The sequence below is a fragment of the Aulonocara sp. 'chitande type north' Nkhata Bay genome, linkage group LG7 (assembly GCF_057382095.1).
Source record: "Aulonocara sp. 'chitande type north' Nkhata Bay isolate Kocher_YH1m ecotype deep benthic linkage group LG7, A_spYH_male_GT1.1, whole genome shotgun sequence".
NCBI lineage: Eukaryota > Metazoa > Chordata > Actinopteri > Cichliformes > Cichlidae > Aulonocara > Aulonocara sp. 'chitande type north' Nkhata Bay.
Genome location: NC_141350.1, coordinates 66534155 through 66561360, shown reverse-complemented (window position 1 = coordinate 66561360; position 27206 = coordinate 66534155). Strand labels below are relative to the sequence as shown.

Genomic DNA, 27206 nt, shown 5'->3' with positions numbered 1-27206 from the left:
AGAGCTTTCTGAGCTACAACATGGCAGAGCTGCCTCTGTCACCTGATGAATAACAGTGAGACATTCCACATACATGCAGTCACACATGTGCTTCAAATACAGTCATGAACATCAAGTCATCCTCCAATTCCACCTGTGATCTTGTGTCACCATTACTCTCTGAGCTTTGTGTTGGTTCTTCTGTCACCTGACAAATAGGACATACATGACAATAAGAATAAAATGTGGAGCTGCTTCAGTGTTTCTGTCACTTTGTGCAGATCTTGACTCATCAGTAATGTTTGTAGGCTGAGTGCATTTTTAAAACAATTTGTGCAAACTGCACTCCAAGGTGGAATATTTGCAAAATCATAACTACCTCATGATATATTGTCTCAAAAATGAACCCTATGAATATGTCAGTACCATTAGGATGAAATTATTGTGTCACCAACATTTTAACGTTAGACATATAATTCTAACAGCCTCTGTAAACTAGTATCCCGGCTCGCTCGAGGCTGCCGTTTTCTCTGACACTTTCAATCAAAATTAGAAATGCTGCTCTGAGACTGAGAGAAATAATAGTGCTGCATGTGGTGCAGTTAGTTTCCAAAATACTTTTTCCATGCCAGCCTAAGAAAATTTCTCTAGATCTGTCCCTGCACAGAGCTGGATTAATCGGCTGTAAGAGGAGAAGAGCTTCAACGTCATGTTCCTGAAATGAAACTGAGGGTTTATCAGACCAACAGGTGGCTGCAGACAAGTGTCTCTGTCAGTCAGAGAGACTTTCTCAGCAAAGCCTCTACAGAACAGCGGTGAGTGCAGCAGATTCAATTTAAGGATTGAAAATTCAGCAATGATGCAAAATTCAAGTTTATTATTCTGTGCTGTGTCTTGTCAAATTAAACTCTCAGTTGCTGTCAAAAGCAAAGGTGGGAAAATTATAAAAAATTAGAATTTTGTACAATTTTCAGGTATCTGTACTTGACTTGAGTGTTTTTTGATGCGTGCCATAGTCAGGGGTTCAAAGTGGGACAGTGTTTTTTGTTTGTTTGTTTTTCTGTTGACGCAAACACCGGAACAACTGCATGTGTCCATAAGTTACGGTATTTCAGCATCGAGCTAGCCCTACTGAAGAAGAGTGCACATGAGGGAATTACTTTCTTTTTAAGTGGCAGGTAATTTCAAATACAACGTTTCTATTGTAAGAAGTGTCACCTGGCAGTTTGCTGCCTTCTGTTGTGTGATTGGCAGAGGAGCTTTAAAAAGGTAGTGGGTGTGTGAGGTGAGGTCAGCTCTCCTCTGTGGGAATGATTTTCAATAAGACACTTCTGTTGTTTGATTCAGATTATTTAGTATTGTAGCTGCTCATGTTTAATTAGTCTGTTTAACATTTGTATTGTATCCCATCAGTTATAATTGTTCTTGCACAGCTCTCTTTATCCAACGTCTTTTATCACAACAGTGGTCACAAACTGTGTGGTTTTTCCGAACAGCAACACCTGGCGCTAATTGTATCTACCTTAAATACATTCCCAGAAACACACCAAACTGTAAAATACAAAAGGTGACCCCTATTTGTACACATAAGGTAACAACACAAAAAAATGGCCCCTACAGGTCCAGCTGCTGTATTTCACAGGGAGAGAAAAGAAATAGAACTAACTTCTTTCAGAGATGGAGAAAGAAGAAGAGAGGTAGATTTAAAGGGAAGGACTGCTCAGTGAGGTTTGATTAACTGGAAATTAAAAGCTTACATGTATCTTCCCATTTTTTAAATCAGATATTGTGTCAAGTCATGATAAATAGGTTTGTTTGCGGCCATCTGCTGCACATGCTCCACCAAGGTGTCACTATAGATCAGGGGTCCCCAATTCCAGTCCACGAGGGCCGGTGTCCTGCAGGTTTTAGATGTGTCCTTGATCCATCACAGCTGATTTAAATGGATAAATGACCTGTTCAACATGTCTTGAAGTTCTCCAGAGGCCTGGTATTGAACTAATCATGTGATTCAGGTGTGTTGACCCAGGGTGAGATCTAAAACCTGCAGGGACACTGGCCCTCGTGGACTGGGATTGGGGACCCCTGCTATAGATGATCCCATCATCCAAGTAGGCAGCAGCATATGCAGCATGCAGCCACAGCGCCCAGTGCATGAGGCGCTGGAATGTGGCCGAGGATCTGAACAAGCCGAATGGAATTGTATTGAACTGGTACAGAGTGGAGAATGCCGTTTTTCCTTGGACTCTGCAGACAAGGGAACCTGCCAGTAGCCCTTGGTTAAATCCAGTGTCCAACTGGTCAAGGAGTTCATTGACCCGTGGCATGGGATATGCATCACAGCGTGACACTTCATTTACTTTGCAATAGTCTACACAGAACCGTGTAGACCCATCGTTCTTCACCACAAGAACGATGGGGTTACACCAGGCGCTGTGTGACTCTTTTATTATTCCCATTCTTAGCATTTCAACCAATTCCCTTTGCCTTTTATGTTCAGGAAGCCTATAGGGCCATGAACATGCCAGGCTGCATCTCAAAATGATTATTATTCAGCTGCTCCACCAGCCCGTCAGTTTGAGGGTGGTAGACGTTGGGCCCAGTCAATTTATTGCTCAATAACTCGCACAGATCCTTCAGTGTGCAAGACTTTAACAACGCGCCCTGGTCAGTCAATATTTCTTTCGGAATACCGACTCGGGAGATGACCTGAAACAGTGCCTGCACCACACTCTTTGCAGAAATTGCAGTGGCACTGCTCCAGGGTATTGCATTGCACAATCCACCAGAACTAATACAAAGCGATAGGCGTGTGCATTCTGAGAAAATGGCCCGATGAGGTCCATGCCGATGCGCTAAAATGGGATCTCCATTAATGGGAGTGGGTGCAAAGGTGCTTTTGGTATGGCCGGCTGGTTAACAAGTTAACATTCTGGACAGGATGCGCACCAGCAGCGCACATCTGCTTGGATTCCAAGCCAATAAAATCGGGTCATTATTCACTCCAGAGTCTTGTCATATCCCGTATGCTCTGCCATGGTGTATAGTGAGCCGCCTGGAAAATAATTTCTTGGCGGCTTTGTGACACCAACAACTGGGTGTGTTTCACAACTCACTCGATATAACCTATCTTTCCACAATACGAAGCGCAGGTAGGTCCACACGGCTTCAGGGCACACCACATGACCATCAATGTCTACCACTTGGTCGAAGGCTGAGCGTAGGGTGTCATCACGAGACTGCTCCAGTGGGAAATCTCCCATGGTGGGAATTTCCAGAGATGATGGGACCTCACTCGAAAGGCCCACCCCGGCCCAGTAGGTCCAGCATGGCCCAGCAGACAGTTCCCCCGCGACGTCGGCGGCAGACTCGGTCCCGCAGTCTGAGCCTCTCCCGCCAGTATTGGTAGTAGTGGTGGCGCCCACTCCGCCAGAGGCCACTGTCATGCCTCTGCAGTGGCCTGGAAGGTCTCCAGGAAGACCTGGGGATTGTCCCCTTCCCCCATCCTGTGCATCAGCACCGTCAGTTGAAAGGGGGTGCAGCGACACCGCAGCCCAGGCCAGCTGTGAGGTGTGGTTCCTCCCCTAGGAACCACACCTCACAGCGTGAGACTCCCCAAAAGTTGATTCTGTTCATCTGGACGTTTTCAGTGGGAGAAACGTTTCGTCACTCATCCAAGTGACTGAAACCAGCCCACTGAAGGAACAATGGGCTGGGAGGTCAGTTCCTTCATCATTATTATGATGATCGTTAAAATGCAAATTCTCGTGACTATTAGTCAACAACCACTGGTCAATGGCCATGAGTCCCATTCACAGAGAGTTGGGGAACGGCTGCAATCACAGCATTGTAAGATCATGACAGATGTACCCTTAGGCCCCTCCTCGATTTAGAGATGGTCGTTCCCTGTTCGTATAAATGGCCTCCTGGACTCTGACAACAGTACTTAAACTTTTACTAGATTACTTTTTTTTAACAGTAGTATTTGTACTTCTACTTCCAAAATTAGAGGTGAATAGGAGGAAGAAAACATAACAAAGAAATCAAGTAAATTATAGCCTCCACACATTGTCTGACTTTTGTGAGCTGAATTATTGAACGATAATGCAGTTACAGTTTTTCCTTTCTCTCCATTTATCCCCCCAGTGTGGACATGTCTGCTGCCAGCTGTCTGCTGTCTGAGGACCAGTTTCTGTGCTGCATTTGTCTGGAAGTGTTCACAGATCCAGTCAGTACACCATGTGGACACAACTTCTGCAAGAACTGCATCACTCAGCACTGGAACAGCAGTCCTCTGTGTGAGTGCCCCATCTGTAAAAGGAAGTACTACACAAGACCCGAGCTCCATGTCAATACTTTCATCTCTGAGATGGCTGCTCAGTTCAAGCTGTCAGCTCAGCAGGAAGCCAGCAGCAGCAGCAGCAGCAGCACGAGGAGATCAGAGCAACAGTCTGCTAAACCAGGAGAAGTTCTCTGTGATGTTTGTACTGGGACCAAACTGAAGGCTCTGAAGTCCTGTCTGGTGTGTCTGACCTCCTACTGTGAGACTCACCTGCAGCCTCATCAGACTGTTTCAGGCCTAAAGAGACATCAGCTGATCGACCCTGTTAAGAGCCTGGAACGAAGGATATGTTCAAAACATGATAAACCGCTGGAGATGTTCTGCAAGACCGATCAGATGTGTGTCTGTGTTGTGTGCTCTGTTTCAGACCACAAGTGCCATGATGTTGTTCCTCTGAAAGAGGAATACAAAGTGAAGAAGGCAGGGCTGGTGAAGACACAGGCTGAACTTCAAGGAATGATCCTGAAGAGACTGGAGAAGATTCAAGAGGTTAAACGCTCTGTGCAGCTCAGTAAGGAAGAGGCAGACAGAGAGCTGGAGGGGGGTGTTCAGTTCTTTGTTGATTTGATGGAGTCTATAGAGAGAGGTCTGAATGAGCTGACAGAGGCGGTCAAAGAGAAGCAGAGAACAGCAGAGAAACAGGCTGCAGACGTCATCAAGGAGCTCGAGCAGGAAATCTTTGAGCTGACGAAGAGAAGCTCTGAGATGGAGCAACTCTCAAGCTCAGAAGACCACCTCCAGTTCATCCACAACTTCTCTTCTGTGAAAGCTGTTCCACCCACTAAAGACTGGACCAACACCAGTATCCATCCACCTTCATATGAAGGGATGGTGGTGAGAGCTGTGAGTCAGGTGGAGAAGAAGCTAAATGACCAGATGAAGAGTCTGTTTGAGGACGAGCTGAAGAGAGTCCAGTGGTACAGATGTTATGCCATGCTTGATCCTGATACGGTTCACCCCAGACCCCCCCAGTATAAAGGGAATGATTGTAGATGTGTGTTATCAAATCTGGGTTACTCTTCTGGAAGATTTTATTTTGAGGTCAAGGTTGACAAGTGGTCTACATGGACTTTAGGAGTGACCAGGAAGGATAATGTGAAAGGACAAGTCCAGCTGAGTTCTAGCAACGGTTTCTGGACTTTATGTTTGTGCTCTGATGGGTATGTAGTTTCCACGGAGCCGGCAGTCCACCTGTCCCTGAGGTCGAAGCCTGTGAAGGTGGGCGTGTACGTCCACTACGACGAGGGTCTGGTCTGCTTTTATGACGTCAGCACTGCAGCTCTTATCTACTCCTTCTCTGACTGCTCCTTCACTGAGAAGCTCTACCTGTTCTTCAGTCCCTGTTCCAATGATGGTAATAACATCCACACTGGTGGGTTCGGCTGCGTAATACAATAACCAGAATGATAATGATGTGCACACCTTTTTCATATTTATCAACTTTTTCAAGATTTTGTGTCATAATCTTTTTTTATGATGTACAAGCAGTTCCTTTAAGCTCCTAAGACCCAAACTCCATCATGGCATTAATTTTGAATTTCTCTTTGCTATTTAGGTCTGTGAAGGTTCTCAGTCATCCAGGTCATCGTAGTCAAAGGAGCTTGCAAAGAAAAGCGTCTGGACTTCTTTAAGTTGCTTGAAGACGTTTCACCTCTCATCCGAGAAGCTTCTTCAGTTCTAAGGTCAAATGGTGGAGAGTCCCAGATGGGACGTCTTCAAGCAACTTAAAGAAGTCCAGACGCTTTTCTTTGCAAGCTCCTTTGACCCTTTGCTATTTAGGGTGATTGGGACCTGATGAATGTAAAATAAAGAAATACGTGATTTTTTCTTTTAGCCTGATTTTTGTTTTTGAGGAAAATGAGATCCACATATGAGGACATTTAAATTTCGATAGAACAGTTGCAGTATCACGGCCTCGTAAGTGGACATCTGGCCCTTGTAGAGCAAAATAAGGTATTTTGAATGGTAAATGGTAAATGGCCTGTATTTGTATAATTCAATTCAGTTCAGTTTTATTTATATAGCGCCAAATCACAACAAAAGTCGCCTCAAGGCACTTTACTTAGTCCCTAAGGACCCCAAAGCGCTTTACACATTCAGTCATCCACCCATTCACACACACATTCACACACTGGTGATGGCAGCTACATTGTAGCCACAGCTGCCCTGGGGCGCACTGACAGAGGCGAGGCTGCCGGACACTGGCGCCACCTGACCCTAGACGACCCAAAATGTGATGTCCACATATGTAGACACCAGATCCTAGGAAGTTAAAACTGTTTAAACATCACAGAAAAGGGAAATGTGGAAAAAATATGGATTCTTTGTGTGTGTGTGTGTGTGTGTGTGTGTGTGTGTGTGTGTGTTTGTGTGTGTAAATAATCGAAGCCAGAGTTTTGAATTTCTGTAGAATCTGAATCTTTGATTATTATTCTATGTTCTGTTTGGTTCTTAGTTTATTATTTACTTAATTGTCCCGTCCTGTTCATGTATATGTTGAGGTTTGTGATCTGGGAGAAGCAAATAAAAAGAATTGCTTTGTTTCAGCAACTCTTGATGAAGTTTCTTGTACTCAATAACTGCAAATAAAATGTCCTTTTGCAAGGGAAGAAGTTGTAAGGAAGTCTGTTTGCAGCACTTCTGTTCCAGCCATCACAGATAAATAAATTCAGTGGCGATCAAGAAATGGAACTGGAAGCACAAAAATGGTTAAGCTACAAACCAGAACAGAAATAACATTTACCAGCATCCACAGCATCCTCTGAACTGGCACATTACAAACACTAAAGGAAAAGCAAACTGTCAGAAACTTTGTTCCAAAGATTTTAGTGCTTTAAAATGGTTTTTATGACAAGTTTGTGTTTTTCTGAAAATGTGTACAATTAAAATTTTATAAAAGTCATGATAGTTTTATTTGACTGTTAGTTTTGATTATGTACAGTGCTGAGGAACTTTATCAGACCAAGTGTTTTTAAATCGGCCAAAAAAAAAACTGTTTAAAAGAAGAAAACTGTTTGGCAAATAAACAGAATTCACATTTTTATACTAAAATCTGAGCCATCACTCACCGTACAGCCTTATCATTTTGTATAAGTAGATGGGTTCTTTGGCCAGCTGAATGACCATGAACCTAAAAGTATTTCATGTATTTAATTGTAAACATTGTTTTGTCTTTGTTGCTGTTGTGTCATTTTTCCTTTCACATATTTTCCTATAAAAGCAACGCGGTGGTGATGTCAGGAGGATTGGTTATCCACAGGAACACCACACACTTGACCATCAGTTGATCAAAAGGAAGAAGACGTTCAATGAACGCAAAGGTGTGCCAAAGACTCACAGGATTTATCTGTACAGTGAACTTGAGATGACCACCAACACTGGCATACACATTCACAGTGTGTATCAGTGTTGTTGAAGTGTGAAGATGTGGTTCAAGGGTCAATATTTACCAATAAACGTAAACAATGAATTTTCATCAAAGAATCATGTTGTCATAAAACCTTGAGGCAGACATATTTGTAAGGAGAAAGGATTTCTTCATGTTTTGAGGAAGTGCTGAAGACTGAAGTGACAACACGTTCTCACTCCCAACTCGTCAAACGTGTGACGCATGGTCAGGCTCCCTCTGCTTCACTTATGGACGCGCAGGGTACCCCTCGCGTCGGGAATTGACGTGAAGGGTCCTCCGATTGAAGAGATTGCCGCGGAAGTGCCTGTTGTCTGTATATTTAGACATTTTCCAAATCACATTGTAGTGACGTATACAGAACACAACTACCTGAAAAACAGGTAGAACAATACTTTTGTATCGTTTATTGCATTTATGGAGGGAGTGGTGTATGCTGGGTAATGGCACAGCTAGCTACTGGGTGACTTTATTCACCCGCTTCGGCTGTTATCAGTCCATACAATGGGCGTTATTAGCACAAATCAGTCCCATAGATATGGGCCATCTCCTGCTAGATTGTTCAGAAGGTTGTTCTCATCCATCCAGATGGAGGATCACTAACAGGAGTGTGGAAGACTCCAGAATCCACTCTGGCTGGAATCCGGTGGATATGCAGTGTGTACAGGTAAGACCATTTACACGGACAGCATTTATAGAATGACTATTAAAAGTCAGCGAGTGTCAGTAATGTTAATGTGGTTATGTTAGTAATACACCGAGTGCTAATATAACAGCTTTAAGATGCATTTGTAGATGTTATTACGTGTTTTACAGTCTTTATGGTGCTAGCTTAAAGTTACGGTGTAAACGTTAGCTTATATTGGAGTAAAGCTGTTACTGGTTAAACGATGTTAGCACAGAAATATTAGCTTCTGTCATGACTGATGAAGTTACTAGTTAATAAAGTTTTCAGTAAAGTGATTAATCGCAGCCACAGGTTGACAGCAAATATCTCGATTAGCTTCAGTGCATCTGTAATAAATATGTGCAAGTTTCAGTGCTTCGTTTAAACTGTATGATACTTATACTGACCCAGGGTCAGTGTAAAATACAATCCTAGCTGTGTGAACAAAGCCTGGCTTCTTTAGTCCTGCATGACAAACCTCAGGATGCAGGTTATTATTACTCTTTCCTGCTGGCACACCTGTCACACCTGAGAGTCAGCTAGAAACTTACAGTGACGTGGACATCATGCAAAGACTGCCAGACTCTGTAATACTGCGAATGATCAGTGACTCAGGTTAACACTAAACTTTAAACGGCACCTCTGTGTCTCTGTGTGCTGAACATTTAGGATTGAGTCAGGCTGCATCAGCTGAAGCTGTTATTTGTATATATCAGTATTTTTTATTCAGGTGTGGGGAAAATACGTAAGACTGCAGTGAAGCGATGCACCAGATTAATCCCTGGCCAAAGGTATCGTACTTAAATCAGACTACTGATCCAGCCACATCAGCCTTTTGTGAGGTCTGTTTAAAGTTGACTAAAGTGAACTGCAGGTTCCTGAGTGGTGGACTGTGAGCACAGAAACACATGTTCATACATACAGCTGCAGCAAACTTACATTAATTTTAAATAGATTTGTTACTCTCGTGTCTGTCTCTGTGTTAGTCCTCTGACAGACTGGTGACCTGTCCAGGTGTGCTCTACCTATGACTACTGGGACAGGCTCTAGCCTCTGTAATAGAAATTTTCTGTTATTCTCATTTAAAGTATTTAAGTGCTTATGCATATGCTTAGTTGTGACACTGTTACTGTTCAGTGAAAGTTTCTAAAACTAGATGAACTTACTTCAGCGTCAGCAGTTTGAGAAAACAACTCCCTTTACAGGTGCTGATAAGGCCACAAAACAGCATAACCATTGATCCGTTGAAGTGTGGTACGATCCGTTTGTAACTTCCTCCCTCTTCCTTGGAATGCATAAAGGAGTAGGAGCACCACTTCTGTGGCAGCGCTGACATGACTGAACTGTGATGTTTGATGTGTGTTGGCGCAGTAATAAATAGCTTGATCACAGCTCTTTCTGTGTTGCAGACTTTATTTAAAAAATTCCACGACACCTCCCACCCTCCCACTGTGAACCTGAATTGAATATTCAGAAGACATTTCTTTAAATAGTTCTACAAATCGGAGCTGTTGGTGTGTCCTTGGATTGTGTGGTAATAATATTAGAGCCTGCAATCTTTCTTACTGAATCTCTACTATGAGTCATGTTACCTGAGATTAATTCTATGTTTACCTGTCAGCCTGGACGAATGTGCTGTGTGAAGGAAATTAAATTAAATCAGATCTGAACTGCTGCTACTTTTTGTTATTTTAATTCTCTTCTCTGTTTTCCAGAACAGTTCTCCACAGTCGCTGTCCACATGGGTCAGTGGGACCAAGAAGCACTCTGCTAATGTGTGGACTCTGACCAGCAACATCCAGCAGGACCCAGACAGCGTTTTCTATCTCCCAGCTGGAGTTTTTGTTTGTCTGTGACTGGAGAGTCAGATTTTTGTTGAGCTTCACACTTGCAGACCTAAGTCAGTTTGCAGAGATCCCTCCCACCCTGGTTTTTATGTGCTAGATTTCTTATCTGAAACAGTAATATTTCAGTGACTGCTGCTTATACCACAGGTTAATACTGTTACTGATCCCTGATGGGAGAATCATCAATTTTGGCAACAAAGAAGCCTGGTGGATGTTTGTTTACAGTCTGATGATGGGACATCATGCTCTGCATCGTCAAAGTTTGCCTCCTCATTATTATTCATACCCAGTAATGTGAAGTATGCTTATATCTACTATAACTGAACCAACCTGGTGCTCTTCATTTATGGAGGCTGTTGAGTCTGAATGTTGGATGTTGTGTATCTCGTGTTCTCTGGGCTTTGTTGCCCTCAGTCTTTTCGCAGGATCAGAAAACAAAACCAGGAGGCGCATAAATGTTTCTTCTCCATGATGTTTCTTCAAATGTTTCTTCTGGATGATGATAAGACTGTGACACGGGATGCCACCTTTGGTCTTGTGATGAAGCAAAGCTCAGGAAGAAGTGGGATTAAATGGTACCCACATGTGTGCTGCTGAGAAGGATGTACAGGGGCACCTGCAGCCAAATCCAAGCCTCAGGTTAGTTGTAGTTGCAGAACCCTATAGGACTGAGACAGCTGAGGCATCAAATGTTTGATTAAACGGATGAAAAAGAGAAGTTTCTTCCCTATAATTATCACTTCTTAAAATCTGTAGCAACTTCAAGTCTGTCAGCGTGCTGAGCATGCAAAGAATGTGACAATATATTTTTGTTCAATATTTAATTTCTTTTAGTTGCAATTGTTAAATGAAAAAAAAAATATATCCTTATAATTTAGCAAACTAATTTATCAAAAAATATATACATATATCTGTATTAGTTTTAATAAATTAATTTGACACCTGTATTGAAAATACCATATTGTATTCATACAGAATCAGTTTGGTATCATTGTTTGTCTGATTGCTGAAACTAAGAGCTACTTTGATCTGTTTAGATCTAAAGTATCCAAAGTTGAGCTCTGATGTTTCTTCACCCCTGTGTGTGATATGTGATTCCTACATGCTGGCAGAGCAGAGCAGCAGTTTGTGCTCACAGATGGTGACGGTGTGGAGAGATGGTGGTGTTTCCTCAGAAGAACCAGCAGAGTCACTCGCTGACTGATGCTCATCTGCACTGCACAGAGGAAATCAACTGACCGAGGTTTGTCCAGTGACGTGTTATGAATGTATATTTGTTTTATGCTTACAGATGTGTTTTTCTTGACAGAGGCTCTGCAGAGGTTAGACAAAGCAGAGAAAACATGTGCTTTACATTTTACTGTGATTTATTGAGATATTTGTTGCCTGATGTTCAGCAGGAATGAAGAAATAGAATCAAAGGGAGATGTTTTTGATGTTTTAGTAATGATGTAAGTAAATCTTCAATATTATTTATTTGCTTGGTTATATTAGGAGTGTTTCTGAGTGAGGGGGAGAGGAGTCATCATCCAGGTAAAGTGACGTGGATCAGTGGATACACTTGTCTCCCCTTTAAAGGAGACGATCCAAGTCATCCTTAAATGTTAGTGCTTTCAAATACACAAACATTTTTAAAGGACAAAAATGAACATCCAACTTTGACTGTAACACAAAATAAATCTTTGCATGTGTGTTTTCAAACTCTCAGATGGGCAGCATATCAGTCTTGGACTGTCTAACCTGCTGGAGCAGCACTGAATGACCACCACACATGAGCATGTTTCTGCAACATTCAGCATCTGATCCTTCATCTGTGTGCTTCTGCTTTTGGTAAGTACAGTTACCCAACTCCAGTAACTCTAAACACATGCCATCCATTTCTGACGGCCTGGTTACTTCCTGTCAGTTACTTTAGAAACCATGTGGTCACCTGACCTAACACTGTTTCTTCTTCTTCCCCTTAATGTTCAAGTGTCACATGTCAAACAGCTGGAGAGGAAACTACACCAGCGTACTGGGATGTTTCACCAACACGTGCCAGATGCTGTTCCTTCATGGTGACATCACCAGAGACAGCCCCGCCCACCTCAGGACCTCGCCATTGATCATGATGATTATAATGATGACAGCGAGCGGAACTAAGACTGTAAAAATCCACGACCAGAATGTTTCTTTCTAATTATTAATGAATACTGAGAGCCTCTTTCTGTGTTTTGTATGTTTTGGGGTTGTTTTTTTTTTACCTCATTTGTTACTAATAAAGTTCACCAAGTTCAAGGTTCAAGTTCAAGGTTCTTTATTTGTCACATGCATAGTTATACAAGTATAACACACAGTGAAATGTAGCCTGACACGCTCCTCGACATGTGCAAAAACATTGGGGGGGGGGGGTAGAGGAAGTATGTATATATATGTGTGTATGTATATATATATATATATATATATATGATTTGTTTAAAAAAACATTTTGCTTTTAAAAATAACATTTGTTTACCCGTCGCAAATTTTGACGTGATGCGTAATAGATGCGACCCGGAGGAGTTTTCGGTTTGGACCCATACTGCGCTTGCGCAATGATAGGAGTCCTTGGCTGCTCGGCCTGCTGTAGGTTACGGATCCAGTGAGAGTGCACCGACAGAATGCAGAGCTGGACACAGTTATACCGCTCCCTGGCCACAGTAAGCAGTCATATTATTTTCGCGATAACCAGTATGCGAAATCCGGATGTGTCGTAAACTGTCCTGCGTGCTGCAGATCTAGAGGATAGGGGAAATTTTAGACCTGCGGCCCGCACCTGGCTAGCTACTCGGCTAACAGCAGAAGGCGAACCAGACTGCACTGGAAAAGACATGCAATTTGGAGTTGTTGTGGTTATCGATGTCTAAACACGTTGCTTGGTTTTCAGTTGATGTTTTTCCTATTCATATACCTTTTTCATTTTAATTCGGCATGAGTTAGACTAACAACCTTCCCCACATTTAAACTAAATCACGACTTTTCTGGTTAAATATTGTCGCAGTATTTTGAAGTAAAACCTGCAATGAAAAGAAGCGTGATATTTGTATTCTGCTAATATTAAAGGGGCTTAAATCACACAAAGCTAGAAGAAAAGGATCTAGGTTCTATGACTTTACAGTTGACATTTCCCACTCTGGTGTCGTGTTAGCTCGCTTAGCTGTTTAGCAGCGGTTGCCTAACTCATAATTTATGTCGTAAGCTCAGCTGTTGTCTCACAGCTTCACGGCGAGCATCAAATTATTCCGAATTGTTTCGGGGCTTTTAGAAGCTTTGTGACTCTTTGACACTTAAATTGTAGTTATTTGCTAACTTGGTAGTCTGCTAGAGGGGAAAGTTTCAGAGTTGCTGGTGGACAGGCTGAGGGTGTCCTTGCTGAGAGCTGGCACTGCAACAGCAAACCAGCTGAATGTGGTACAATTCCATGAAAACAAGTGCATGAGTCTAAATATTAAACTAAATATGAAAATTCAAATGTTAGTTTAGTAGTTGAGTTTGCTCCTTCGTGACTCACTAGGCTTCAGTATCTTAGTATGCAGCTTTAAAAGGAAATAGTAGTGACGTAAATAGAAATTATTAAGCAGCAGATTACGGAAGTGAGAGAAGCCACTGAAGACAGATGCTTTTAGTTTGCAAAGTTGGCTTGTGATGCACTATAACATTGTTTTGTGTTGCATTGCCTAGTTGTATTGTGCATGCGTATTTTCTAACTGTGCATTTCGTTTGCTTCACAGCGGAGCCACCACCTGCCCTGCAAAGTGCACGGAGCTGCAGCGCTGTCTGTTCGTACCTACGCTGACAAAGCAGCAAGTACGATTGTGCTGTAAATCTTATCATAGGACTTTATTTGTGGCACAGTGTTTACTGAACTTTAGCCACATGTTTGTGCGGTTTGATCTCTGATGTTTGTATCAAAGCAGTCTCATAATTCAGACTTGCAGAGAGTCTCGGGTGCTGGATTTGGGTGGGGATAGGACTTCATGGGCTATGTAAAGAGGGGTGGTAGAGAGCTTGCATTAAAATGTTCATTTACATACACCAGACCTTAATCATGTAGTTTTCTCTGGTGGTGTAAAGTCATGCTAAAAGCTGCTGTGTTGCCTCTCTGCAGTTGATGCAGACGTCACAGTGGTGGGCTCCGGTCCAGGAGGCTATGTCGCTGCAATCAAAGCTGCACAGCTCGGCTTTAAGGTAACCCACCTGCTCGACAGATATCCTGCTGTCTAAATCCCACAGATGGTCACAAGTGGAAGTTTTTGGTGAATAATGTATCCCCCGTCTCTACATTTGTTATTTTTGGACAGACAGTGTGTGTCGAGAAAAATCTCACACTCGGCGGGACTTGTCTCAATGTCGGCTGCATCCCCTCGAAGGTAACAAACTGCTTTTAATCACCACAAATTCACAGGTTTGTTTGTAAGAGGTTTGATCAGTATGATCATTTTACAGGAAGGAGATACCAAGGATGTTTTTATCTTGGGTTTGGTTTCTCTTTCAGAACTTGTACACCTTTCGTATAAAAGTAATCCAGTGATGGTTTTCTATCCATAGATCTATTATAAAGGGCAAATGCTTCCATGGAGCACATTTGAGTAGTAGAGCCAAAAACTTTGCCAGAAAGAATAGCAGCACATACCGGTAGCATCTTTTTATTGTCTTGATGAATTCAAAAATAAGCCAATACTTTTGGATTTATCCAAGCAGAGTGGGAAAAACATTTTCCACTTCATAATAAGGACTAAATTTCACAGAGAGAGGAAAGCAGAACAAACTTCACCTAAAAATAACTTTTCAGTTTGGTGATGAGCACTGAACGTAAGATTGATTAAACTATATTGAATCCGTAAAATGATGCAAACGTGTATAAAGTCATTCCTCCAGCTGAATAAGCTGCTGTTTTGTTTCTGCAGGCTCTGCTGAACAACTCCTACTTGTACCACTTGGCTCATGGGAAGGACTTTGAAAGCAGAGGCATCGAAAGTAAGAATCACCATCAGGCTTTAAAGAGACGTTTTGTACATTTTGTGTAGTTCACTGATCCTTAAAGGGGGGTCATTTCCAGTTATGTGTTGTAATTTTGAGCTCTAGTAGAGCTTTGCATGATTCAAAGTTCAAAATAATCCTTCTTTATGTCATAGAGGTTTTTGTGCTGCCCCTCAGTTAATCCTGTCAGAAACAAGCTGTGTTAGCTCCCCTCGCTTTAAGCCAACCAACCCTCTTATGATTGGTTTGACCAGCAGTACATGCTCTGTGTGCCTGAAATGACTACAGTAGAGAAATCCATTGTCTTTAAACCTTTCAAGTAGATTTTTTTTATAGCCAAGATTACACTGAAGGTCATTATTTGCAGCATTAGCCATATTTAATATAAGCATATACGTTATTATAACACTTGTGTCTGTATTCCTTAGTACTGGATACTGATGGCACAGAATGTGTGTTTTCGACAATATGCTTTAATTGAATATAACTTGTTTTTCCATCGGTTTCTTAGTTTGACATTTGTGACCCCATTGACAATAAAGTCTTTGTCTTTCAGTTTCAGGCATCTCGTTGAACCTGGAGAAGATGATGGCTCAGAAGAGTGGGGCGGTCAAAGCGTTGACTGGAGGAATCGCACATTTATTCAAACAGAACAAAGTCAGTCTTCCCTCTCTGCATTAGTGCTGGTTTACACAGATGCTACATCTGAACCACTTTTAACAGTGTCTGTGGTGTGACATCACTCCCCACAGGTTACTCACGTTAATGGTTTTGGAAGGTTAACCGGGAAGAACCAAGTGACCGCCACAACAGCTGATGGTACAGAGCAGGTCATCAACACCAAGAACATCCTCATCGCCACAGGCTCAGAGGTCACGCCCTTTCCAGGCATCCAGGTATGAGAATTTGTGACCTGTTCATACTTCATTTCACTAGTTGCAGGTTTTTTGCTTGTTGTATTTACCAAAGGGGGTGGAGGAGGCGAGGAAGGGACATGAAGAGAGGAGTCAGTGCTGCAGGTGTCTAACAAAAGGCGTCCTCGTCTCAAGAGCCTTATCATATCTCACACATGTCACCCTCCTTTCACCACTCCATAAGAACTCACATGCACTTGATTTTTAAAAGATAATTCTGGGTTGATTTTTAAAAGAAGTGTGTTCAAATATGTTTCTTTAGATTGATGAGGAGACCATCGTGTCATCGACAGGAGCTCTTTCCCTGAAGAAAGTACCAGAGGAGCTGATTGTGATCGGAGCTGGAGTCATCGGGGTGGAGCTGGTCAGCATCACTACAGACTGATTCACCCACAAACACATGATTATGTCGACTACATCGGCAACATTTCCTGCCTCAGCTCTGTTTCTTTAGAAAGGAGAGTTGCACTTGTCAGACGTGTGTTTGTCCTGCCATCCTGCAGGGGTCAGTGTGGCAGCGTCTGGGTGCCAAGGTCACAGCGGTGGAGTTCCTGGGCCACGTGGGTGGTATGGGCATCGACATGGAGATCTCCAAGAACTTCCAGCGCATCCTGCAGAAGCAGGGCCTCAAGTTCAAGCTCGGCACCAAAGTCATGGGAGCAACCAAGAGGCCCGATGGCAAGATCGATGTGGCGTGAGTGGAAAAACCAGACTCAGACTTTCAGGACTCTCTTTGATGCATTTTCTTTTGGGCTGTTTTACACCCATGTGCTATCTAAACTCATGAAATTTGAAATATGGCTGGGGAGCTTTGTCATGTAACCACGTGGGTATTATGTGTGTTTCAGGGTGGAGGCGGCAGCTGGAGGGAAGAGCGAGACTCTGACATGTGACGTGCTGCTGGTCTGCATCGGCAGACGACCTTTCACCCAGAACCTGGGCCTAGACACTGTCGGCATCGAGCTGGACAACAGGGGTCGCATCCCCGTCAACAACCGCTTCCAGACCAAAGTCCCCAGGTACCACCGAGCTCATGCTGCCAAAATTAAGCTAAAATGAAGTGATTGAATCTCTGAAAGCAGACTTACCAATTTGGTGCATCCTCACCAGTTTACCCCTGCTAAAATTTTGTCCAAGTTTAAAAATATCAAAATCTCTAAAAATAGTAAGCACAAATAGATTAGTGTAACAGGAGAAATAAAGTAACAAGTCTGTTACGAAAAGGCCTTTGATCGCGTCACTGGGATGCTCTGTTGCTCTGTAAGAGAACCTCTATGTATTTATGTAGCTGCTGAATTCCTGGGTCAGTAAATGACCCAGACCAAAAAAATAAATTATATGTATCACTCCTTGCAAAACACGGCTCAGTGACATTTGTTCCCTCTTTGCTTCTTCCTCTCCTCTTTTAGCGTTTATGCAATCGGTGACGTGGTTGCCGGGCCGATGTTGGCCCACAAGGCCGAGGACGAGGGCATCATCTGCGTGGAGGGCATGGCGGGCGGCGCTGTGCACATCGACTATAACTGCGTCCCTTCAGTCATCTACACGCACCCCGAGGTGGCCTGGGTGGGCAAGAGCGAGGAGCAGCTCAAAGAGGAGGTGAAAGTTGGGAAGGTGTTTGCTTCCAGCACGATGGATAGCCAGCTCTCTGGGTGCAGCGTTGTTCTTCTAGGGCAACTGAAGGAAATGTCACTAAATCATTGTAGCAGAGATCATGCACAAAGTAGCCATGCAGCTTAAAGTGCTTTAAATGTAAATATGCGTCTCTGTTAAAACTAAGCTGCTTCAGACATTGACATCGGCCACCTGGTGGTGATATTTCCCAACATTTCAATCCAGATCCAAGCCAAAAGAAGGGTTTCATCCTGATTGTTTGTGCTTATTTATATTGTACAAGTGACAAACACAAACGTGACAGCCATGAAGCGTCCCATAACTTGGGAAAAATGTGTGAAAAGTGCAACATTTAAAACTAATATTTCTGTGTCATTTCACTTCAGTCTGAGTCCTCCTCTCTTCTCCTCTACAGGGTGTCCCGTTTAAAGTGGGCAAATTCCCCTTTGCAGCCAACAGCCGAGCCAAAACCAACGCCGACACCGACGGCCTGGTGAAGATCCTCAGCCACAAGGAGACCGACAGGATGCTGGGAGCTCACATCCTCGGATCTGTAAGAGTTCATCAGCCTCCTTTGGACCCGCGTTAGCCTTAAATGTAAAAACATCTGTGTGGGTGGACTGGGTGTTAATGGGCTCAGACTGTCTTTGTAGAGGATCATCTACCCAATCAAATAGACATTGAGCACGTGGGAGGATGATGATGATGGGAATCGAGTGTTTACAGCTTTGGAGTGTTTATGTAGAATATCAGCCTCCTATGAAAATGGAAGTTAACGGTTTGTGTGTCTGTCTCATTACTGCATCTGTCCTAATAAACACTAATCCCAGACAGACACATGCGAGTGCTGTAAAACCATCAGGCTGGCTCTCGATGAACACACTTCCCCGTTAATGACCTTTAACTGTGTCAAGGATGAGACATCCATGTTTGTACCGCTCAGATTAGACTTACAGTAACTCTGAGGCGACAATAAAGCAGATATTTGTCAGTGCAAAGATCCGAGGAGTGCAGGTGGACTGACTGACATTCATGGTGACCCTGTTCCATGGAGTGTCCGGATCTCTGTTAACATCTCTGTCGGTCCTTTATGACAGCGGTCCCCAACCCCCGGGCCTGGGACCGGTACCGGTCCGTGAGTCGTTTGGTACCGGGCCGCGAGAGTTGAGGCTCAGGTGTGAAATGTCTGGTTTTCAGGGTTTTTATCGGTTTTCAGCGTTATTTTGTTATCATTTTTATCGTTAACTCGGTTTTCCTGGGTCTTTTCACGTGTGTTATGAATAAATTTTCTTTTTTTCGGTACCGGTACTAGTTTTATTTTGTTGTATTTATCCGCGACACCTTAAAGGCCGGTCCGTGAAAATATTGTCGGGCATAAACCGGTCCGTGGCGCAAAAAAGGTTGGGGACCGCTGCTTTATGAGACCAGAAACGTCTTAGTGGAACACAGCTTTCCTTAAAGCTCTCAGTTACATGCACAATTACGTTTTTGTTTTATGTTTCTGAATGCGTCTCAAACTCCCCCCTTAAATTTGCTGGACAGTCTTAGACAGAAGATTGGTGCAGTGAACCCATGTGTAAAAAAAATAAAATAAAAAAATGGACATGATCCCGATCAAGGGACTGTTTTTTTTCTCAGGCAGTCATTACCTTTCCATCACAGGGATAAGTGCCTGAATTAAGTGGCCAAGTTTGCTACTGTGTTTGTCTTGCTGCGCATTTGATTGTAATTACCTGACAAGTAAAATTGCTTGCTGGAAAGTTAATTGTTGTAACAGACCATGTGAAGCTGTTGCTGTTTACAGACCTGCTAAACCAGACGCTGCTGTGTGTTTCTCTGCAGGGCGCAGGAGAGATGATCAACGAAGCTGCTTTGGCCATGGAGTACGGCGCCTCCTGCGAGGACGTCGCCAGAGTCTGCCACGCCCATCCGGTGCGTTCTCTTTATCACACACGACACAGCATAGTGCACATGCACAGTTCTTAGTTTATCTTGTAGTAAAGATATGAGAAATGACATGACAAATGATAAGTCCTGTTGCACCGTGAGTTCTTTCAAACGCCTTCCTCTTCGTCCTTCTCCTGCAGACTGTGTCCGAGGCGTTCAGAGAAGCCAACTTGGCCGCCTCCTTCGGCAAAGCCATCAACTTCTGAGCCGCCAGCCGCTGTCGCACCTTCAGCGGACATGACAGCGGAGAAACAGAAAAGCTGCGTGTCTGCTTCAAAAACCTTCTGACTTTGACCCACCTGGGATCCTCGGTGTTCATCCAGACTGTACCAGTTTAGCTCTAACGTTATTTAAATGTTCAATAAAATCATAAACAGGTGGTTTGGTGGGTAAATAAACACTGACTGCTGTCAGGCTTTTTGTTTTCCACACGTAGTTTAAAAGCTCTCAGCAGAGCATTATGCACTCATTTGCAGGTCAGAGAGAGATATGAATATTATTTTGGCTGTTTTGTTTGTGCAAGGAGACGGGGATGTCTGTTGTTTTACAGCATGGAGGAATTTAACACATCTGATGGGTAATCAGAGCAGGAAACTGGAGCTGCTCGAAGATTCACATCTGCATGTTTTCAATTTTAAGATGGATTTCTGGCTCATCTCAAATCGGTGACTTCATAGCCGGTGTGGTGGTGGTTAAGTTTATATTTCTTTCATGTTCACTCCGACTGATGTCACAGATTTGTGCAGAAACAGATGTGTGCTAAGAATGAATGTGGCTCAGCTGCTGCTTCCTGTGTAACTAAAGTACTGAAGGACTCTTAGGTCAACATCAGCTCACATTTGGAGGGGAGCTGTTGATAGTTGCCGGGTGACTGTTTCCTACTCGAATTACTCTGCTGTGATTCGTTCTGGCCTGTATCTCACCATCTCAACCAATAAAGGCAGTTAAATCAGACACTGCTGTGTAGCTTCATGTGCCGACATTATTTTTGAAGTAACTTTCAGTGCAGATAGCAGCTCTTACACTGGATGATGTAGATGGGCAGTGTGAAACTAAATTGGGGGGGGATAAAATTTAAACTTTATGTAGTGCATTTGGAAACTGATCTGCAACAGGACCATGAAGTTAAACTGAGAGATGCATCTGGCCCTTCAGCTGATGCATCTAGCCTCATCAGAAATGACATCAGTGGCTGTCAAGGCGTTTTTAAAGAAGTGTGACGGGGTGCACAGGCTGAGGTCTGCCAAAGTACACATGAACCAGACTGAAAATCAGTGGCAGAAGATCTGATGAGTGATGGATCCAAATCACTGGAGGACAGAGTCTACAGCCATGTGTAAAAGATCAAGGTGCTGTTGTGATTTGGGACAGCATTTCAGCCAGTGACATAAATGGACTGATTCTGATATAGCACTTTTCTACTCTCCCAGAGTACTCAAAGCGCTCTATGCTACATTCACCCAATCATTTTCTTATAAACTGAGTGCTTCCTAACTATATTCATACTCCCATGGATGCAACTTGGGATTATTATATTGCCCAAGGATTCTTGGCATGTAGACTGGAGGAGCCTGCTCACCTTCAGATCAGGTGACTGGCTCTACCTCCTGAGCTACAGCCACCCCAAATGTTGGAGATCTTTTTAAAATTTATTGAATTATGCACCCAGAAAAGTACCATCAAATTTTGATAGACCATGGAATCCCATCATTTTTCAGCATGACAATGATCCCAAACAGCATTAAAAGCAGTAAAAGTACCCACCCAAATCACCCTGGGTAACATGCTGAATGAAATGATTAGTTCATTACCAGGCCTCTGGAAACCTCAAGACATGTTGAGGAGGTCATTTAGCCATTTAAATCAGCTGTGTTGGATCAAGGACACATCTCAAACCTGCAGGACACCGGCCCTTGAGGCCTGGAGTTTCCCACCCCTGGATAGAAAAACACAGTGGGACACTATCAGGCATGGATCGGCCTCCTCAGAGCCCAACATTATTAAAGCAGTGGGGAATCATCCTGACAGACAACCAAATACAGCCAACATCTTTCAACAAGCCTGGAGAAATATTCCTGAACAGAAAGCCGCCTAAGAGAGTTCAGGTTGTACTGAAGGATAAAGGTATTGACTTTCAAGCTCATTGGAACTGTACACAGAAAGGAAGCGTGGCTCAAGCCTGCGGCACGGTTATGTTAAAAAAGAGTTTTAGGAAGGTAAGATCTCAGTCTTCTTCAGTCTTCTTCATTTGTCCATGTTCGACAAGCGTTTCTTTGTCTATGGTTCACTGACATCATCTACATTATATTGAACAGCAACTCAAAAATGTAAAATTAAAGGTAAAGTAATAATTCTGACACAGGTGCAGCTGATAAGTGGATCGTGTGACGAGCAGAAAGTGTGATGACTCTAAATAGCCTCCTGTTAACATTTAAAACTCAAGACATAGACTGTATGTACTGTAGCAAGAGTGGTTATTATGGTTAAAGTTGAAATGTCAAAGATCATGAAAGTGCGATGATAATAACACTGATTCATACTCATCTTCTAATAACTGATCGATCGTATTTGTCCAGGTGACAACAGCAAGGTTAATAAGTTATTGTTTATAGTTGTCTTGGTATGCAGCCCCACCTACTTTTAGTTTAGATCTTCTGATTCCGTGGGGCAGCCAATCAGAGCTGGCTTTAAAGGACGAAGGGCTTCAGACACAGGACGAACTGAGGGGAGCTTGGCTCAGAGGATTATTATGAACTCTGGATTATGCAAAGCTACTCTTTTAGAATGAATGTTTCAGGAAGAATGGAATCCTTGTCTTTCTTCAGCAGCATACAAATAAACATCCAGCGGCTCTAGTGGTAAAATCATCAGAGCATCTTAACAGCTGAACTGCAGCTCACTGAACACATTTTGCTGTTTCAGTAACATGTAGCTGTTTCTGCTGCTGGATGACGCATGTTTTATTTAAGTAAGCAGCATTTCACTAACTCCACCTCTGTTTAAACTCTGACTACTGTTTCTGTGTGTGTTCAGCAGGTGTGGCGGCTGCTCCAGGTTGAATTAGCCACGCTTGAGGAGTCGTAGACTCTGCAGGCTCGAGCTGTTTAACAGCCCCGTAAACAACTGGAGAAGAAATGAAGTAAAAGAAGAGAAAAGTCCTCGTTACACTGGGGTATTGTTGCTGCTTCTATTCTTCTCTTCTTCTTTTTTTTAAATTTTGTGTTATGTGACTGTTTGAGTCTCAGGGGAAATGTCAGTGTTTGATAAAGTCCAATTACGTTTGTATCAGTTGCAGAAAATAACAGACACACTCACTGTTAGCTGGATTCGCCCATCTTTCTTTCATTTCTTCTCTCTTGTTTCTGTGATCGCCTTCTTTACTTTTTTGTTCTGGGATCTCATCGGAGAATCTGGGATGTGCTTTATGTCTACATTCTTAGTTTACCCATAAATTATTTTCTTCTCTGATTTTGTCTCTTAAACTTTCATCTTGAAAGCTCGACCCATTTCATTTCTCTCCTCCTGTTTCCTTTGCTCTTTTCTACCCTGCTCTTGTAATTGTGTTAGTTTTTTCTTTATTTCACCACTCACACTCTTCTCTGTCTCCCTTTTCTTTCTTCTATTTGTTCTTTTCTCTTCTTCTTCTTCTCCATGTAACCCTCCCAATGTCATAAACTTTCCCTGTCCATGTCCTTTCTTCCTTTGCTTTTCCTTTTTTGTACTTTTTTTTTTGTCTTCGTTTCTTGCACGTCTCTAAATCTTCACATTTTGTCACACTCCTTATTCAACTTTTCAAAGATCGCTTTGAGACATATTATAGAATATTTAGAAATACTTCCCTTTCAATAATAGCAGAACAACATCAGACACTAGTTATCTTGTAAAAAGGTAATCTTCTTGTACTAATCTAAGTAATCTTTCAGATTATTAGGACACCGCTGTTCATCCTATCTGCTAGAAACTTGTGAGTCCTGAATAAGTGCATTGTTAAATTTGAGCCTGTCTGGATGAGTGGTTCTCATACTCTGGCTAACCTTTTTTAACTGTTAGAGAGACTTCTGCCTTCCCCAGACACAGGCATGTTCATCATTCATTTACATTAATGAATTCCTGGAACTCTTACATCTCATTTTAACCCTTGAAACTTAGGGCCAGACTTTGACCCAAACATAAACCTAATTCCAACTTTAACCCTGAGATCAAATCTTAACTCTCAGACTGATCTTTGAAGGAGCGAGAGAAAAGGCAGTGTTTTAGCTTTCAGAGACTTTGGTCACTCTGACTATAACTGGGCAAGATTTAATTTAGTTTCATTTATTGTCCTCACTTTCAGTAGCCTCCATGATGCCACTCCGTGGTTTTGGACTGTTCATTTCAAAGCTTGAATATTTGTGTTTTAGTCATCACCATGGTCTTTGTTGGAGCCTGAAGCTCCAAATTTGCCTTCATCTGAACAACTGTGTCTCAAAATAGCCCAATAACTCACTCAGTGATGTTTAAAAAAATCATCAGCACTGTTTTTATGAAGTGGGAAACTATCCAAAGTCTGTTTAAAAAAAAAATGTAACAGGCTGTGAACATGCTTTTTAAATTCGGTAACATTTGTCACCAGCCTCGTGCAGGGACACCTCCAGCAAATTTTGGGGGGTGGCCGGAGCCCCTCTGGCCCCACCTTGGTGGCAGCCCTGGCCTCGTGTCTGCTAGAGGAACAGCAGTTTTTAAGGCTTCAGTATATTCTCCTTTCAGTGATGTCACAATAATCATGAAAGACGGCAAACTTTAATTGCTGACAGACGGCCATGTAGTCTGTTATGTCTCTTCAACAAGAATTTTATTTATTATCATGTAATTTGACCTGCATGTGTGCTTATCAAACTAAAAGAGCTGTACTGTCAGATCCCTTTATAAACAACGATAGACTCCCTGGAGCTGGAGCTACGAGTTTTGTTTCGCCAAAGGAGGTCTATCGTTGTTTATAAAGGGATCTGTCAGTACAGCTCTTTTAGTTTTTCAGCTTCAGTCGTACAGTAAGTGGACTTTTTGCCACTAAGCACTTCCACAGTTTAAGTATATAGATTAGAAGAAGGCCTGTCCCCTGGTAAATCCTGGTTTTGAAGCTTTTGTTGTGTTTCCCCTTCTGATTACGGGGAAAACAGAGTGGATGTAGCTGGAGGGAGGAGAAGTTTCCTCTCTTTAATCAGCAGTTTAAAGATTGTTTTTAGGAAAAGTCCCTTTGTTAGAGAGTCCGTCCTTCCTCTTCAGTTATTCTTCAACCGAACTTTTTTTAATCTGAGTGGTAAAGCACGGAAAACTATCAGCCTTCGCCAGTCGCCTGTATGGACTGAGCAGGGATGTCAAAATTTTTGTTAAATTCATCATAAGTAAGTAAAATACTTCTTTTATCCTAATTTTTTTTTTGCCTTTTTCAAATCGTTATTCTTAGTGATTTCACAAGAGATGTGATCATTTGTATGACAGGATATAGAGAATCCAATTTTTAAGTGCTTGACCCATAATAGAGAGCAGAAATCTTTCTTTTTTGTTTGTTTGTCATTGTTTAACTTTGATGATTAGCAAGGATCCTGCTGGTGCTTAAAATTTATTTCTAAGCACTGAATTTGTTCTGTTAAAATAAGGCCTGAGTTAATATTAAATGTTTTAACTCAATCTTTCAAACATTTCAAAAATATTAAGTTGTATCTCTAACTCAGAGGAATTTATCTTTCTTTTCCTTCAAGTTGAGTTGTTGTTTAATTTGTTCATAATTTTCATTCTGAGTGGCAAAAAAAGGTTTGTTATTGTTTTTAAAGTCTTAAATTAAATTGCCTTAAGCTGCAGAAACCCTGCGATGGTCTAAAACACTAAAACACTTGCTAAAACAGTTCTTAAAACGCTGGGTAGCGTCCATGCAAATAGTTTTAATGGATCGCCATTAAAACTATTTGCATGTACGCTACCCAGCGTTTTAAGCAACATGTTTAAAAAAGTTGGTTTCCAGGCTTAATTTTAGGGTGAAAATTAGATCACAGACTGTGAAGGACTAACATCAGGATGAGGAGTTGGGCAGCAGAAGTAAATTCAGTATGTATGCCTGGCTTTTGGGTATTTCTACAAAGAGAAACAGTACTGAAGCATTGTGTGGAGTGCTGTTATCGGAGCATGACTCAGACCGTGGTTTAATGTGCTGCTGCTGTTTGTTCATGGTGGAGGGCCGTAGTTGGAATTCCACTCAGTCGTATCAGCAGAGTTTGATGGCTCTGATGTTTGTTGAAATTTGTTTTACGTCACTGTTGCTGGGAAACTTCCTTTAAAGTCCAAAAATATCTCAACACTGAAAAGTTTTATGGGTTAAAAGGTGATATTTTGACCAGGTTGTAAAACCATGGTCTCTCTGTAATCTGACCACAGGGTATCACCAGTGGTATAGTTACAAATCACTTTTATAAGATTATAGTGCAGTGGCGAGTTTTGAATATATTTAAGAACAAAATCAACTCAGTGTATAAATAAAAGGTCAGGATTTCTGTTAACTAGGTGCTTTCTTGGACGATAGCAGGCGACTTTTCACCTCAGGAACCAATGAGCTGTTGCCTGTCACACCCAATCAATTGCAGCAGATGGCTTTTTAATATTGTAGGGTCTTTACCATACAATATAATGTAATAAGAATGCGGAAATCAGGTCTTTATGGTCAAATAGCTGCTAAGAATCCACGACTAAGTGAAAGCAACAAGCAGAAGAGATTTGTTTGGGCCAAGAAAGAAAAGGAATGGACAATAGACCAGTGGAAATCTGTGCTTTGGTCTGATGAGTCCAAATTTGAGATTTTAGGTTCCACCCACCGTCTCTTTGTTGGACTGTGTGTGTGTGTGTGTGTGTGTGTGTGTGTGTGTGTGTGTGTGTGTTTTTAAAGTGACTGCACGTGCATCATGCGGTCACTTTGACTCATATCTATCAAGCCTGTGGTAATTTGAGGGAAGCCATTCCCTCCACTTTTCATTAAGCACAAAGGCTGAGAGACTTTTTTGTTAACACATGTAAACATTTGTCATCTCTTGCTTCCAGAAATCTTCATCCTCTTCATCATGTCTAAAATCCTTCCACCACAACATTCTTCCCATGTGAAATCTAACTTGTTATCAAAGGCAAAAAGCTTCACAGTCACAGATCACCCCACCACCCTCATCTCCACATATACTAACACCACTGCCGACCCAGCTGTTGCCTTCATCAATGGCCTGCTCGACCGGATACCCTGTGAGTAATGAATTATTTCCCAAGTAGCCAAAGGATAACTAGAGTTAAATATGTGTTTTGATCTTGTCAGGTGAGCAAATAAGTTAGATACAAATGCTAGTGATCTCCCCCTGCTGCTGATGAAAGACACAATGATGAGAAGGGTCTCAATAATAGCTTCTTTCCCCTTCTCCCCAACCAGTCAAAACAGATGGCTGCCCCTCCCTGAGCCTGGTTCTGCTGTATGCTGTGTCTT

At 42.4% G+C, this 27206-nt stretch overlaps 3 protein-coding genes and 1 long non-coding RNA gene across 8 annotated transcripts in view; all 4 read left to right on the top strand.

Annotated features, from left to right (window-relative positions):
* Window positions 1–699: 699 nt before the first annotated feature.
* Window positions 700–6830, top strand: LOC147326727 (E3 ubiquitin-protein ligase TRIM39-like). Its single transcript, XM_086302661.1, has 2 exons — window positions 700–794; window positions 4126–6830. Exons 1-2 carry the CDS (start codon window positions 700–702, stop codon window positions 5717–5719), a joined length of 1689 nt encoding a protein of 562 aa, XP_086158787.1. The 3' UTR covers window positions 5720–6830.
* Window positions 6831–9300: 2470 nt separating this feature from the next.
* On the top strand, window positions 9301–12519 carry LOC147326726 (uncharacterized). 4 transcript variants are annotated; one of them, XR_015130498.1, is made up of 5 exons: window positions 9301–10880; window positions 11359–11484; window positions 11736–11844; window positions 11950–12071; window positions 12214–12519. It is a non-coding gene; the product is annotated as an uncharacterized LOC147326726 (long non-coding RNA). The 4 variants fall into 4 exon arrangements; XR_015130497.1 differs by having other exon boundaries at window positions 11354–11484; XR_015130499.1 differs by having other exon boundaries at window positions 9302–10880; window positions 11364–11484.
* A 259-nt stretch (window positions 12520–12778) lies between these two features.
* dld (deltaD) lies at window positions 12779–20668 on the top strand. Its single transcript, XM_086302072.1, has 14 exons — window positions 12779–12919; window positions 13991–14066; window positions 14368–14447; window positions 14561–14629; window positions 15167–15236; window positions 15796–15896; window positions 15992–16135; window positions 16416–16517; window positions 16657–16847; window positions 17002–17172; window positions 17563–17752; window positions 18183–18320; window positions 19610–19699; window positions 19855–20668. Exons 1-14 carry the CDS (start codon window positions 12881–12883, stop codon window positions 19918–19920), a joined length of 1527 nt encoding a protein of 508 aa, XP_086158198.1. The 5' UTR covers window positions 12779–12880; the 3' UTR covers window positions 19921–20668.
* A 953-nt stretch (window positions 20669–21621) lies between these two features.
* Window positions 21622–27206, top strand: part of syt8 (synaptotagmin VIII) — a 13748-nt gene continuing 8163 nt past the window's right edge. The window contains exons 1-3 of one of the 2 annotated variants that reach the window (XM_086302057.1): window positions 21622–21930; window positions 22751–22886; window positions 26780–26971. In XM_086302057.1, the coding sequence (XP_086158183.1) occupies window positions 26800–26971 (172 nt within the window). In that variant the 5' untranslated portion in view covers window positions 21622–21930; window positions 22751–22886; window positions 26780–26799. Of the gene's footprint in view, window positions 21931–22747; window positions 22887–26779; window positions 26972–27206 lie in introns of both variants that reach the window. The other variant, XM_086302056.1, reaches the window with a different exon arrangement.